The sequence below is a fragment of the Pteropus alecto genome, unplaced genomic scaffold (genome assembly GCF_000325575.1).
Source record: "Pteropus alecto unplaced genomic scaffold, ASM32557v1 scaffold71, whole genome shotgun sequence".
NCBI lineage: Eukaryota > Metazoa > Chordata > Mammalia > Chiroptera > Pteropodidae > Pteropus > Pteropus alecto.
In genome coordinates, this window is record NW_006433024.1 from 17,352,193 (window position 1) to 17,367,705 (window position 15,513).

Sequence of the window (15,513 nt, forward strand, 5' to 3'; positions counted from 1 at the left end):
AATAGGAACTACCTAATATAATTGTCGTGATGATTAAATACAGATATTTAGATAATCCATTTCATTATTTATTTGGCTTGAATAAATTCTAAGATATTTTATTCATATTTGATTCCTACACATGTTCCTTATTCTGGGTTTGTCTTTGTCTTTACAGAGCTAAGGAAACCATAGGCTATCTGAGTACTCATCACGTACCCAATTGTGTATAAATTTATTCATAGCTTCTCAATTGTCTTGTAGCCCCAATTTTAGGTTAAGTGATCGAGAAGTGGGAATACAAGGAAGACTAAGATCTGATCTGGACTTTCAAGGCCTTATGGGCTAGTAGGGAAGGATGGTGTACTGGGGACATTTAGTATGATGCACTCTCCTGGCCTCCACAGAGAAACCTTTTCTTACTTCCTGGACAGGATCAGACTCTCCAGGTATAGGCTCCCACGGCACCCTGTACTGTGTAATGAAATAATTGTTTTAATCCTTTTTGTTTAGTGCCTTTCTTCTCCCTCTTGATTGTATGTTTCGTGATGCCAGAAACTGACTTTTCTTTCTGGTTTTGTTGGATGATTAAATGAGCACACATATTAGAGATGAAGAAACTGAGATGCGTATCATACAGTGATATGTACATTTTCTGAAATAGTTATAAGTAGAACTCAAGTTTCCAGTCTCCTACACTGCAGTATGTGCCGCCTTTTTAAAAATTATACTATGAAAAATTAAGACCCAGAGGAAGTTAAACAACATCTACAAATAACTATCACAGAGGCAAAATATACATAGTCTAGGGGGTATGGAAATTGGGAAGTGATTATAAGTTCTTTTGTTGCGAGTTGGGTGGTAGATACAAGAGAAGACATTTGAACTGTACATACACTGATAGATTTTGGATAGAAAGGTATGGCAAAGGTCACTCCATCCATAAACACTGTGTCATCAAATATTATTTTAGCCCTGCAATCTTTAATCTCATTATTTTAGTAAGTCTATAAAATTATATATGTTAGCCAACTAATGATCTCGTCTTATTTCAGTGAACAACGTGGGAATGTCATATCAGCATCCTGAATACTTTCTGGAAATTCCTAACTTGGACGATGTAAGTCTGTCTTCGTATATTATGGTAACAAAAGGAGTGCGTACAGGTATTGGGGAGGCAATATGGTCTCAGGCTGCAAGGTACATACCCTGGCTGTTCTGTTTGCTGCCTGAGTTACTCTGAGAATTTATCTCAACCATACTTAGTGTCTGTTCCCTCACCCATAAAATAGACAACTTCACAGTGATGTTAGAAAGATTGAATGAGAAAATACTTATAACTTCATTTGTACAGTGCCAGGCTCAGTAATAACTCTAGTTCTGTTATTCTTATTTTTATTATATCAAAACAGCTGTTTTAAGTATTAGGATTCTAAACTCCAATCTAAAAACTATAAATGTGTTAATATATAGCAATATACTAGTTGATTCAGGTAAACTAGCTCTACCAAAATGAAAGCTATATCCTTGATGCATAATTCTTTAATAAAAACTAGAAAAACGTATCATTGAAGGAATATGTAATTTTTTTTGAAATTGTTGAAAATCTGAGATTCAATCATTTCTCCTTTTCATATTATCAGAGGAAATTGCAGTATGTTCCTGTTTATTTTAGATTATGTCTGTCTTTGCTTTCAGATTTTATTTGCACACATACCTTGGATTTTGCATATTAGCATGAATTGCTGCTTTTGATAGAAAGGTACTATAGCATTGAGAGTAAAATAAAACGTGTCTCTCCACCCCAACTCTAATTCTTTCCCAAGGTCTCCACTGTATCTGGGAAAACTTTCAATGCATCTCTAGGTCCCTTATGTATATATCTAATACAGTCATTTCCATGGTCAAGTCTATATAAACATCAATATTTTTTTTTGCAGACCATCAAGAAACTGTTATTTATTAATGTTCTTTCTGTTTGTAAGGTAAGCAGTTTTTTTTTTTTTTTTTTTTGTATCAATTTATCATTTGTTTTTGGTTCTTTCTATTTAACAACACTGACATAATCAGTTTGTTCATTTCCATCAACTCTTGTTTTGGTATAAGTGTGTATTCTAGTCTATTTCCTTATATCTTCAGGAAGTAGAAAGAACTCAGTACCAAACAGGTGTGTGTATAATTTTGCTTTTTAACAACTGCTTCCTCTATGCAAACACTGTGGTAGGCCCAGGGACTACACACAATGAGACTGAAGATTGATTTATGCCAAGTTTTTATCTACATGCCATGCATCACTGATAAATTGTTTCCGTTCTGTGTTTCCTGTGATACATGTTAGTTGATTAAATGTTGTGATAAAGGATTGTATGGGAAGTATAGGACTATAAAGTAATGGGTGGTTTTTACTAGTCACACATAAAAACTGCTCCATTTTCTAGTTGCTAGACATGCATTATAGCCACATCACTTGTATATACTGACAAAAGACACCACAGCTAATTTATGCTAAAAGGAAGACTAGCTAGCAAATACGAACATCTGAGTACCATTTTTCTTTGTATTTTAACAGTAATTACAATAAGATACCAAACCTTGATTATATATACTAGACCATCAGAAAATATTGTCTGAGGCAAACTTTCCATGGGCAATGTCAGATACTTTAAATTTGAACAAACTGATGGAAAGCCAGATCCACTTTCAATAACTCTTATGTACTAGTTTAAGGAAATCAAAAAATATTTAACTCAAAATGATGAGAATTAACCAGATAAATATAAATAAGAACTTAATTATTAATTTTCATTTGATGGTATAGTCTTGATCTTTTTCTCTCTTGTATAAAGAAAAATGCTTGAGTCTTCATGTTCTGGGAAACCATAACCCTTATACAGTTTTCAAGTCCAAGAGCCCTGAAATCTTGTGCCTTATTCAACTTTTCATATGTGGCTGTGTTTCTCCTTGCGTAATATGTATGTTGCTTTTAAAGTGGTTAGTTAATTCAGTTTTTATATGATTTTATATAATTTTATCAATACAGTTGATTCAGATAAACCAGCTCTGCCGTAATGAAAGCTACACCCTTCACGCATACCACATAACATTGGCAGCTTACTGCTTAAAGGCACCTCAAATGAATTATATTTGCCAAGTAATTTTATAAAGCAAATAATTACTATCTTTTTTGTTGTTATTAACCAAGGTTTTTTCTCACAGAAGATTTAGCTTAAGTGAGGTAAACTACCAACAAGGATCTGTGAGTAGATGTGGAGCAAGAGGAAAAGCACAAAATTCATGCTTTTAAAACATGGATAATGTGAATATATCTGTGCAGTTTTAAAGATATTTCCCTTGGCGTGTTTATATAAACGTGATTATCCTTTAATAATCTGTATGAGGTTTCAAGCTAATTAGATAACGCCCTCATTTACTAGTTATATGGCCTTGGGCAAATTAGTTATTCTCTGCTTCAGTTTTTCATCTATAAATCAAAGATGATAATTCTTTTTACCTAATAGAATTGTTTTGCGAATTAAACAAGGTAACACATATAAACCTTTTAGAATAGTGCCCAGATTATAGTAAGAGCTCTAAAATGTGTCTATTATTATTTAATTGAGTTCAGAGCTGATAAAGATTTTTAGTGAATATGTACGTCTATAACTTTATTTTTAACAAGCAAAGTTTTTTGATGAAAATTAATATTCTAGGCCATAATATTTATGTTTTGTGGTTTTGCCTTTTGAAATGACTGTGAAGTACTATTATTTTGATAAATTTTTCTACTACATTTGGCCAAATGCTTAAAAATAATGAGTATTAAAACTATGTACATGTGTATCATTATATATTCTGTATTTTCTTCCGCTTGTTAATACTTATGTGTTTGTATAATCTGATAGTATAAAACCCTGGCCCTCCCTGTGTCCCAGAGCATACGTTTTTGACGTTTTTGGCCGACAGTATACAGAATACTAATGATAAAAGGCCAAGGTCCTGACCTTGATCTGTGAGAACCAGTCAGCTTGCTGTGCTCCTTGGCCACACACTGCATCCTTCAAGCAGCATCTGAGCACAGATCAGCATGTGCTGGTGGTGATCACCTCCCGTCCCTGCTTAAAGATGATTAGTGCAGGGGGAAATGTGGATAAAGTGGCACAAATCCAATAGCACTGTAGAGTACCTTTCAGTTTGTTGATGATAATGATGAAATAAAAATGAGCCACCAGTCTTAATATCTTGGGCAAATTATAAAATACTTCTCCTTCCTCTTTATTCTTCCCCTTCTACTCCCGCCCCCCCCCCCCACATTGGCATATATACTTGTTCCCATGAAATCAGTTAGTGGAGACAAATGCTAAATTATTAAAAATACCGAATCATGTATTGTGAACCATATTGATGGGAAGTATCACCAGTAGAACTGGATATATGCCTAAAATTTTTGTATGTAAACGTCTTTTTGCAAATCAGATTCTACTTACAGAGCACTAAGAGGGCTTGCTATTTAAAACACTTCTTCCTTAAGCCAAATAATCATTCTTTATCTTTAGTGTAAATATGAATTTTCCTGTCCCTTTGTGATATGCACTTTTACTGGAAAAACAATTCAAAACTCTTGATTTATTCATCATGGAGTTAATATCTGGAGGACAGCCAGTTTTTTTGTTGTCGTACTATAGGCGAGATCACTGTAGTTAACATCTCCGTAACACAGTTGACTAGTGACTGTTCAGTTATGAAAATCGTTTCACTCACAATGGGAGGTGAGTGGTGTGCAGTAGGTAACCTGAAGGCCAGAAAAGTAAGCTAGGACATGACTGTGCAGGAACTTGAGTTCTGTGCTCAAGAGGATGGAGAGCCATAGAAAGCTTTAAAGTAGAAATAAGGTGTGATCTGTTCTGCATTTTAGAAAGGCATTTCTAGTGGCAGAGGGACATGGCAATGTGTATTTCCTATTATATGTGTTTGTCTTATTTATACCGAAAAAAGGGCACTCACCTTGATGAAGTTTTGTGTGTGGTGCTCCCAGGTTTAGTGTTCTTTTGTGCTGCTGTCATATGCCCTGTGGTATATTTTGATGAACTGTTCCTATTGTCCTGTTATTGACTATGTTGTGTTGTCAGGGCCAGGGCTACATTTTCAGTAGCAATGGCGTTTAGAGCCCTAGGGTAACTTAAAAGATGAGAGTTGGTCTGGCTCTAGAATCTTACAAGATTTTATGGTGGCTAGACATCAGGGGAGCTGGGGCATGGATGTCTGAAGGCTAATGCCCCAATAAATGCATTGACAAGGTTTTTATAAGAAAGAGATCTACCTCTTCTCCCCATCAGTGTTGGTCCAAATATTATCTCCTCACCAAACCACGTGATAGTCTTTCCTGGCTGTGAAGCATGCCAGGAATTAGCTTGCCCTTGTGACCTTGTGCTTGTGTCTCTAACTTGGAGATGTGTGCTCGGTGGGGCCCCAGCATCGTATTATAAGTTCTGTGCTATGCCATGAGCAGTAAATGACCTGGCTTTACATTCCTTCAGGTCCAGGATTATTGCTTGGTTCATGAGCTCCTGTCCTATATCAATAGGTCAGATGATTGTAAAAGTCACATAAATCCCATATTCCAACAGAAGAATAATAAAAATGAAATATCCTGACCAAAGGAATTGTAGGTCGTCACCAGACAAAGTGGTAGTGAGCGATCCAGAAGAATGTTAAGGAAGAAATATTAATGGGAGTGTTTTTGCCTGTGGACCCTGATGTTTAATCATAGATTCCAGTTTAGGCCACTGAGCTCTCCAGTTCCATCTGATCGTTTCACTTTTCATTTTATCTAATAATTTATTTCTTTAGATTTAGTCCTTTCTTTCCCTCTCAGTGACTTACTTAACCAAGCTTTCCTTTTACCAGGCTTAATACTGTTAGTTGAGGCAACCCAAGGGATGTTTAGAAGCCTTGTTGCCTGCTTTTCCAGTTTTGCTCCCAAATCCTTCAGGGTTAAATTTAGTCTTGTTCCCCTCAGAGCAGAGAACTGCCAAGGAGAGAACAGTGGTGTGGAAATTCTACATAGGTGACCAATATGGCAGATAGATTGGCCTTAAGCTGGAAGAAAAGTCCTATAGCTAGGGCTTTTTTCTTGTGATTTCCGATGCTCGGTGACTAAAATCTAAGATAATGACCTTGAGACCAGAAACAGTGGAATTTAGAGATAATTAAACTTCCAGATATTGAACCACACTCTTCCAAAATAGTTCTGGTCTTATGCCTGGAGGGCTTCCCATCTCAGAGTACTGAGAGAATTTGCAAATGAAATTGTCATACTGCTATTGATTACTATTAGAGAAATCACGGAAAAGGGGGAGAAGTGCCACAACTCCAGAGAAAAGTAAATACAAGACCTATTTCAGATAGTATGTTGAACGTCACACCAATCCAAAGACAAGTTCTAAAATGATCTTGTGTTGTTTCTGATTTGTTTTAGCATTTGCCAGACTTGGAGTTGCCTGCCTTCTCTAGGTGTGCTTTTTGATTTCTTTAATGACAGTTTTAGGACCTTAAGACACCATAGACTCTTCAGTCCTTTTCAAATGGACACTGCCCAAACAATAAACCTGAACTGCTTGCAACTCCCTAAGGGTGAGAAAGCCATTACTTCCGACGGTACTGGACTCTGAAGCTACTTCTGGGCTTGGTGAATAAGGTGGAAAATAGAGAGTGGCCCTGCCTATCCCCAGATGCCTTAGGAAATTCCCAGGCTACCGTTCTGACAAATGGAGGGGATGTTTCAGTCTTCCTTCTTACCTTTTTTAGAGCAGAGAAGAGAGTATGTGAGGGTGTGGCTCAAGGTAAAATTTATCAACAACCTCTGCGTATAGTGACCACTGAGTTTTGATTGCTTTAGGGTAGGGAGGGGGAGTCTTAAGCAGGGGTTCATAATTTAGTTTTTTCTTCATCAGATACTCAACGAAAGTCAAGACTTGAAACTATGTCTCCTTAGGACTGGTTGAAAGAACTAGAGATATTTAGTGTGAAGGAGGGAAACATGACATCACACTCACACACACACACACACACACACACACACACACACACACACACACAATATCAAGGCCAGTTGGATCAGCCTCCTAAGTATTTCACAATCAACTCCTTTTCATCCCCAGTGATACCTTGCATATTTCAAGCCTCTAAATTTCTCAATGGGAACTGCTGGAATAGATAACCTAATTAGCCTTTTCCATCCAACTTGTCTCCTTCCAGTCCAGTCTCTGTACTGTAGCCAGGGTATTTCATATCAGGTTATTATCACACTGCTGTTCAATCCTTCAATGACTTCTCCTTTTCCTCAAGTCCAGAATCTTTCACGTGACCTATAGCAGCGGTCCCCAACCTTTTTTGGCACCAGGAACCGATGCTCCTATGAGAATCTAATGCCTGATGGTCTGAGGTGGAGCTGAGGCAGTGATGCTAGCGCTGGGGAGCGGCTGCAAATACAGATGAAGCTTTGGTTGCTGGCCTGCAGCTCACCTGCTGTGCGGCCCAGTTCCTAACAGGCCATGGACCGGTACTGGTCCGCAGTCTGAGGTTGGGGACCCCTGACCTCTAGGATAGGACCCACCCGATTTGGCCCCTGCTCACATCTCCAGCTTCACCTCAGGTCCCTCTCCTTCTAACTCTCTCTGTGCTCAGTCAAAGCATCTTCGTTCAGTCTCCTGAACCTACTGTTTCCTCAGGCTGGTCCTGCTCCGTGGAAGGCTCCCTCATCTTTCACTCTGCTAATTCTATTTACCCTTCACTTTTCAGCTAAAGTATTACCTACCTGGGGATGGACATAGGGAGGAGGCTTCCTGACCCCTGCAGACTAGATTAGGTCTCTAAGCCATGCAGCTTCAGTGCACACTGCGGGTCTTCCCTTCACTCAGCACTTCCTTTTTAGTTGAGTGTCTCTCTACAGATTGTAAGCCCTATTAGGGCGGGTACCATGTCTTTTTTCATTTTTGCCATTTCCTAGCCCCAGGCCCCACATATGGCAGGGATACAACAAATGGTTTTTGACTAAAAAATGAATGAATGAATGAATGAATGAAAGAAACTGAAAATTCTAGTGCCTGGGAATAAGGGTCACACTTACTATATGTGACCCTAGTATACGTGGCTGAACTTAGATCCATTGCTGACATTTACACCGAAGGAAATAAATGTGAGAAGTTCCTAACCTTTGGACCTGCCAGAAGTAGAATGTGGAGGTGAGTTCCTTTTCTGAGTCTAGATCAGAGATTGCAAACTCCTGTAGGCTGAATGTGCCCTACCGGCATATTTCAGTTGGCTCAAGCACTGTTTTCAAAACTGGGACATTTCACACCCAAATTTCTAGCTTCTCTTGGGAAAAATCTGAAAATCAGGTAACACATACCTGAGCTGTAGCATAGCAGCAAGCGATTAGAGCTGAGTAGCAGCTGAGTGCGCTACATAGTCACACGCCTGCACTCTGCAGATGGCTACGATCCCACCAGTCCCACCAGTCTCGCCGGCTGTACTCATTTATGTCACCTTCCCGGCCCTTTTAGACATTTGAGTTTGCATTCCCCTGTTCAGGTAACTCCATGTATTCAATATACTCAAACTGCGTAACTGCTTAGTGGAGTTGAGGGATTAGAATGGCTTTAACGAAATGAATCTTGTCCATCCCTATGATTATCTGAATCAAAACACTTGGAGTTTGAGGCCCTTTGCATGCTTTTGAAAAGCTAATTTTTTCCTTTCTGATACCACTATGTAGTCATTGTATGTCACTCAGCCAGAAGTGGGTAACACTATGCTCTGCCCATGGAGCAGATGATAGATGTTTGGATGGATAGACAGATGGATAAAAAATCACAGGAGAAACGTGTTTTCTTTTTACTTGTATGGATTTACCTCTGGCGTGTGACATGGTACCAGCAGGGGGAGCCCTCTATTAATGTGGAAATCTCTGAGAAGAATCTCTGTTTGGCAGTCTCATTGTATTTAACTGAGGGATTATGCTGAGTTTATCCCCCTACCTAGCTCCAAGAATTCAAATTAACAACATTAGGAAATTAACAAATTGTAAGAAAGAGAGTATGACCCTCACCACTGACTCCCACCCAGGGCTTTTCTAGACGAAGACCTTGCAAGTTAACATCAAGAGAGTCTTTTAATCCATTTGAAAGCAGCTATCATTATGCTCCTAGAAGTTTCCAAATTAGTTGGTACATTTAGCCCTTGGATTCTCATAGTAATGGGTTGCTTCAGACATAGCTACAAAGAAATGGGTTTGCCAAACTGCATGACAACCACTCTTTCAATAGTTTTCATCTTTAAAAAACAAGGAAGTAGTTGTGGATTGGTTCTAAGGCTCTTTCCAGCTCAGAATAAAGCTACTTTATAGAAGAAATGCCTTAATGTATGGGAGAAAATGTAAAAATCTCTTTGAGAACTTTCGTGATTGGTTTCTCCTCTCAGAATCTGTCACTTTTTGACAAGTCAGCTTATTTTGGGAAAATTCAAGTAATGGGAACTCCTAGCATATTATAGTATGCTAAACTTGGAAAAACAGTATATGATGGTATATGTGTTCTTTTTATTTTAATTTTTGTTTAGAGTTTATAAGTTATTGCCTGAGATTCATCATTATTAATTGGCACGCAGCCCTTCATTTTGGAAAGTTCTTTTTCTTTCGTTAAATTATTTTAACATATATCAGACCAGAATTTATTACAATTTTTTCTTTTTTATTTTAAGAGTGTAGGGTTAAATTTCAGGTTAAATAATATGGGACAGGGTGGAGGTGGGGAGCAGTTATGGCAAGGAGAGCACTTCTACAAAGACTTAAACATTAACAAAGAGGAAAATCAAACAGTACTCGGAGATCTCAGAACATTCTATAAATTTTATCTAATTAAGCGTTTCACCCCCTGTGCAGTAGATATTCTGTTAGTAATACAGGTTAGATTGTAAACATTTCTAATTAAGTTGTATCCTTGATATCACAGAGCTCAAATTATACAGTTTGCCAAAGGAACTGTGTGCTGTAGCATTCTAGTATGACTTCAGTGGAATTACCATCTCATTTCTCCCAAACTACTTTATGTAATTTCTCCCAAAAAGTAATTTCTTTGAAATTACTTTATGTAATTCTTTGCACTATTATGCCATGGATTTTTAAATTAGTGTTAATTATTCCAATTGAAAACTTGTTTAAGGCCTTTGTATCTACTTTCTTCTGATTTGCGTAGGTTCATTTTTCAGTTGCTTGAATTCGGATCCTGTTTACTCCAAGCAGGTTTCTCTGGGGTAGAAGACAGGGCAGAAATGATCAGAGTGGTTATTTGTAGTGTCCTAATTACTTGTATGAATAGCCTGGATTCTTGGGGCTTTGCCCAGATTCCAGGGAAAGTTGTTACACTTTATTTCCTATTTACATATAATGGTGATAACAGGTGACAAAATTCGTTTTCTTATTTTACTAAATTATCTTGAATTTTAATCTTTCCGTTTGGGTTTTTGATTGTCTTTTGAGTATCATGCAATAGTGTTTTCTTTGTACCGTTCTTTCCAAAAAATGACCAAATGCCAGAGGTTACATGATACAAAAATAATGTGCTTGTAAAAATAGATTACTTGCTTGTAAAGTAATTTGCATAATTTATTTAATATGCTTGTTATTAGTTTTCATGCTAAACTAAAAAGTGGGAAACCTAGTTAGCTTTCAAGTATAAAATAAAGTTCCTTCTACAAACTCTTGATTACAATGCCAGAGAAGTGAAAGAGAAAAAAAATTGTTAATTTTTCTTAGAAATAACATTAATTTGGGAGCTTTTCTAAGTATAAAACAATGCAAGCAGTTGCCAAAAATATGAGAAATATTTAAGAATACTAAGATGGTTACATTTAAATATATTTTCAAGGATTTTCAAGGGTAGCCAATGTGTTTTTGAGATAGATATCTCAACTAAGTGATCTAATAAAACCGATTTTGATTTTTTTTTTCTGAACTAAAGCCTCTTATTTCCCATCCAGAACATACATAGGTATGGCAATAAATACCAGTAGATATTTCACTCTTGAAAAATGAATATGCAATGTCCCCAAAAGGAATTCTATATTGAGCTGTCATTGATAAAAACTTCCTTTTGTATATTTGTATACTCTTTGTATGTTTGTTTATTTGTATACTCTTTGTCCAGCTTGATGCAATATCTAGGTGTGATAGAACGGATATTGACCTTCCCCTTTGATTTTAGGCTTCTAGGACTCTTTCTGTGGTGAGGATGAATGAAGCTGTCACTAAAAAATATATATATATAAATAGGAAATGTTTCTTTTTTTTTCTGCAAGGCCTTGGACCTCTCATTGTTGAGATACCATTGCAACAACTTTATCTACTTTTCAAGAAAGAATTAAATTAAAATCGTTTGCTGTATACTGTTGGAAACAGCCCCAACATAGAAGAAAACAAGCATAGAAATCATTCTTACTACAACTTTTTGAATCTTTTTAACCACTGCACTTACAAATTATGGTAACCTCATTTTAGCAATATCTTAAAAGGAACAAAAAATTTCCTAGTACAGCAATTATCACCTGAAGATGGCCTAAAATTAGCACATTGAGTTACTCCAGAAACAGCTTGTGAGCTGTGAAATAGACTTCAGATAGATAGTGAGATTTCACAGAAACGCTTGGTATCTGGTATAAATAACCAGATACCAAGATAGCAATTGATGCATATAAAGTAAAATGAGACTACTAATAGCCTGGTTAAACTGTCCTATTTAAAACTCAATGTTAAGGGGAATTTAATTTGATGTGAGTGTAGTGAAGCCTCTCAGCCTATGCACAGAATATTCAGAATTATTTGTGCAGACACACCGAAACGAGGAAGGCTTGAAATTGTATTTTTATGATTTATAATCTAATTAGAAAGAAAGATAATTTAAGTATAGATGAAGGTATTAGCTTTATAAAAGCATGCAGATTTCGGGTTAACTTTTCTCAGACTTTTCGATGCTGTTATTATTTGACAGATCAAAAAAAAAAATGTTCCATTTTATGGCAAGGAGAAATTAGAGTCAGAATTTAACTTTTTCATGAGAGGGCTTGTGTCTTTGCTGATGGATCATTTGAACATTGAGCATTCAGGAGGTATTTCTGACCCTTTAATAGCCAGGCGTAGAAAACACTGCATCTTCCTTTGTGTCGGTTTATTAAAACTTCTTGAGTTTTAATACACACGTATAAAGAATACATCTTGGTGCTTGCTTCGGCAGCACATATACTAGAATTGGAATGATACAGAGAAGATTAACATGGCCCTGTACAAGGATGACACACAAATTAGTGAAACATTCCAGATTTTCGATGTTAACTAAACTTACTGTAGTAATCATTTTGTATTTATATATCAAATCATTATGTTGAACATCTTAGACTAATACAAAATTATTATCAATTATACCTCAATAAAAATGGGGAAGGGGGTATGGGGAGACTATATTTTGAACTTGTCCAGACATTGAAGACCATCAAGAACATGTTTAATGTTTAGCATGCTGTTGGTGTAATTTTGTGAGTAAGATTGTATCTTATGGGGTTTTATTTTGTCTAATCATTTTCTAGATAATTTTTGCCATTCACAAAGGAGACATTTAACATATGACATGCACATAGAGTAAGAAAAAAAAAAAATAGCTCCCAGTGTGTGCATTTGTATTGCCTCACTGTCTCAATTTAAAATAATCTTCCCTCCCTTCCTGATGTATATCTGTACTAGCATGGGAAGATGTCCACGATGTGGTATGATTTGCAGATTACAAAACGTATATTACAGGATGAACATACGTTTACTTTTTATACTTCATACTTTCCTTCCTTCCTTCCTTCCTTCCTTCCTTCCTTCCTTCCTTCCGTCCGTCCTTCCGTCCGTCCTTCCTGTTGCCGTTCAATATGATTTTATGTTAGTTTCAGGTATACAGCATAGTGGTACATAATTTATGTGGAGTGATTCCCCCCTTAAATTCTAGTACCCACCTTGCACCATAGTTATTACAGTATTATTGACTATATTTCCTATGCTGTACTTTACATCTCCTTGACTATTTTGTAACTACCAATTTGTACTTCTTAATCCCTTCACCTTTTTCACTCAGCCCCGCAACCCCCTTCCCATCTGGCAACCATCAGTTTGTTCTCTGTGTCTATGAGTCTGCTTTTGTTTTGTTTGTTTATTTGTAAAGCAGTATTTCTTATTGAGCTGTGTTTAAATGTATAAATTCATGTCTTGGGGAAAAATCTGAATTGAACTTTTAAACTCTGCACAACCGCTTATTAAATATTCATATGATACTGAGATCCCTGGTCAGAATAAGGAATCCAACAGCAGATCTTGTAGATTTTCCTGGTAGTTCTCCAAGTTGATTGCCTGTCTCTTCTCTCCCTTGTAGGAGAGCTAAATAGTTAGTGGCCGCTCCCAGCAACTCCACTTAGCTGTTCTGCAGTTAACAAGTCTCATTTCCTTATCACTAATGCGCATGGGCGCATCTGTAGGCGTGCACACCCAAACACACACCCCTACCCCTAGGTGAGGACATTTTTATTATCAGTCTTCTTTTTCTTCATTCTATATCTGGTGATCTCAGAACTTTCGGGAACTGAGTAATAGCTTCTCTTCATGAAATGCTTAGGGACCTCTTTATAATAGCCCAGCATTATGGTCCCCTGATAAAATGTGCTAAATAAAAAATGTTTTTAGATATTGCTAAGAATGCATATATAATCTATCCTCACAATAAAATACACCACAACTGTTAATATGCCTGATGTATATCTGTACTAGCATGGGAAGATGTCCACAATGTGGTATGATTTGCAGATTACAAAACGTATATTACAGGATGAACATACGTTTACTTTTTATACTTCATTCAACAAAAAAATTTTTTAAATGAATCATTTCTTTGGCATACATTGTAGTTTTTGGTAGCTGTTTGCATTTTTGCATCCTATTCCTTCGATTAGAATTTTTTTTTCTGTCTAGTGAACTCCTGTTTATTCTTTTAAGCGTAATCCGTGAAGCTCCGCCTGTCTGGAGAGACATAACTTCTTTTAAGCACTGGTGCCCTCTGTCCTGACCTCAGTTGTACCGCTCATAGCATTGTCATGGAATGATTCATTTATATAAAGGTCTTTCTGATAGATAGTGAAATCTCATCACCAAGCCTGGGTTCGAGTACATGACGTGGCCTCAAATGAACAGAAGAATGCCCCTTTGTTACTTCATGTCACTCTAGGCCATGAGTTGAAGTGCATAGAGCATTTTGAGAGCTCTTTTATCTCCTGTGTGTGATAAAGTAACATCGGATGTATTTTGTGGTTCCAGTTCTTTGATTCTTACCCATATGATTATTAAATTTTTTTGCAAAAACAGTTTTGTTGACGAATAATTTATGTATCATAAAATTCATCCATCTTAGGTGTACGATTGAATGGTTTTTGGTAAATTTCCAGAATTGTGCAGTCATCACCACAATCCAATGTTAGAACAGTTCTGCTACCCTAAGAAAATCCCAATTGAGCTATTTTTAAATATTGACGGAATTGTCCAGAAACTTCTGTGAGAGGGGTTGAAGTGGATGACCTGAAACTGTGCCATTGTTTCGACTCCAAACTCTAGGGCTCGGCATGTTTGGAGGAGTCCTAGATACTTAGTGGTGCCACATTCTAAAATAATAGTGCCTACTTCTCATAAGGGGCATAAATTTCCTCTCAGAGACAAACTCTTGCCATGCTCTATGCTAGGTCCATTATATTATACATTACCCTATTTGAGCCTCAGAATATGCTAACCTATAGATACCGTCTTCATTTAATACATCATTTAATACTGCCAGGAAGGATCAGGAACTAACTCGAATCACACCGCTAGGAAGCGGAAGGCCTACGATCAAACCTGTGGCCTGACTACATACCACACTTGTCTTAAACATTCAATCGTAATATATTGAGCAATGCTTATGCTCCTATAAAAGACAAACCTTAGGAAACGTGTTAGCAAATTTGAAGAGTGAGTATTTAATCTGAGAGGAAAAGGGGTGACCGTGTTGAAAGGATAAGCTCTGAAATCAGCTTTTTCTTCAACTTGGTTCCATGTAGTTTAGTTTGAGGCCCAGTGAGCACATTCTGAATTGGCTCAAACAGACCTAGGAAAGAGAAGAAACAGGATCATATTTTAAAAATGACAAAATATTGAAGCCATTCGGACCGTCAGTATCATTTCTGATTGAGTTTGCTTTGGGGGATCGTTTATTTTTTAAATCTTAAAATATTAACATTGGGTTGGTCGTTAGCAGTGCAAGTGGTCAGTTATATCAGTTGGAAAGAATATTGATCTGGCTGCTGTGACAGAGATCTCCTAATGGCTTAAAATAGAAATTCGTTTCTCAGATAAAGAGCTGGGCAGGTAGTCAGAAGTTTGGCATAGTAGCTTCACAATCAGTAAGCATACTGCCTCTTTATATCTCA

At 37.0% G+C, this 15,513-nt stretch overlaps 1 protein-coding gene and 1 non-coding gene across 2 annotated transcripts in view; both read left to right on the forward strand.

Annotated features, from left to right (window-relative positions):
• Nucleotides 1-15,513, forward strand: part of HSD17B12 (hydroxysteroid 17-beta dehydrogenase 12) — a 133,016-nt gene that overhangs the window by 95,508 nt on the left and 21,995 nt on the right. The window contains exons 5-6 of the mRNA XM_006908049.3: nucleotides 1,035-1,099; nucleotides 1,920-1,964. Coding sequence (XP_006908111.1) covers nucleotides 1,035-1,099; nucleotides 1,920-1,964 — 110 coding nt within the window. The remainder of the gene's footprint in view (nucleotides 1-1,034; nucleotides 1,100-1,919; nucleotides 1,965-15,513) is intronic.
• Nucleotides 12,248-12,353, forward strand: LOC112476729. The gene has a single exon (XR_003045188.1). It is a non-coding gene; the product is annotated as a U6 spliceosomal RNA (small nuclear RNA).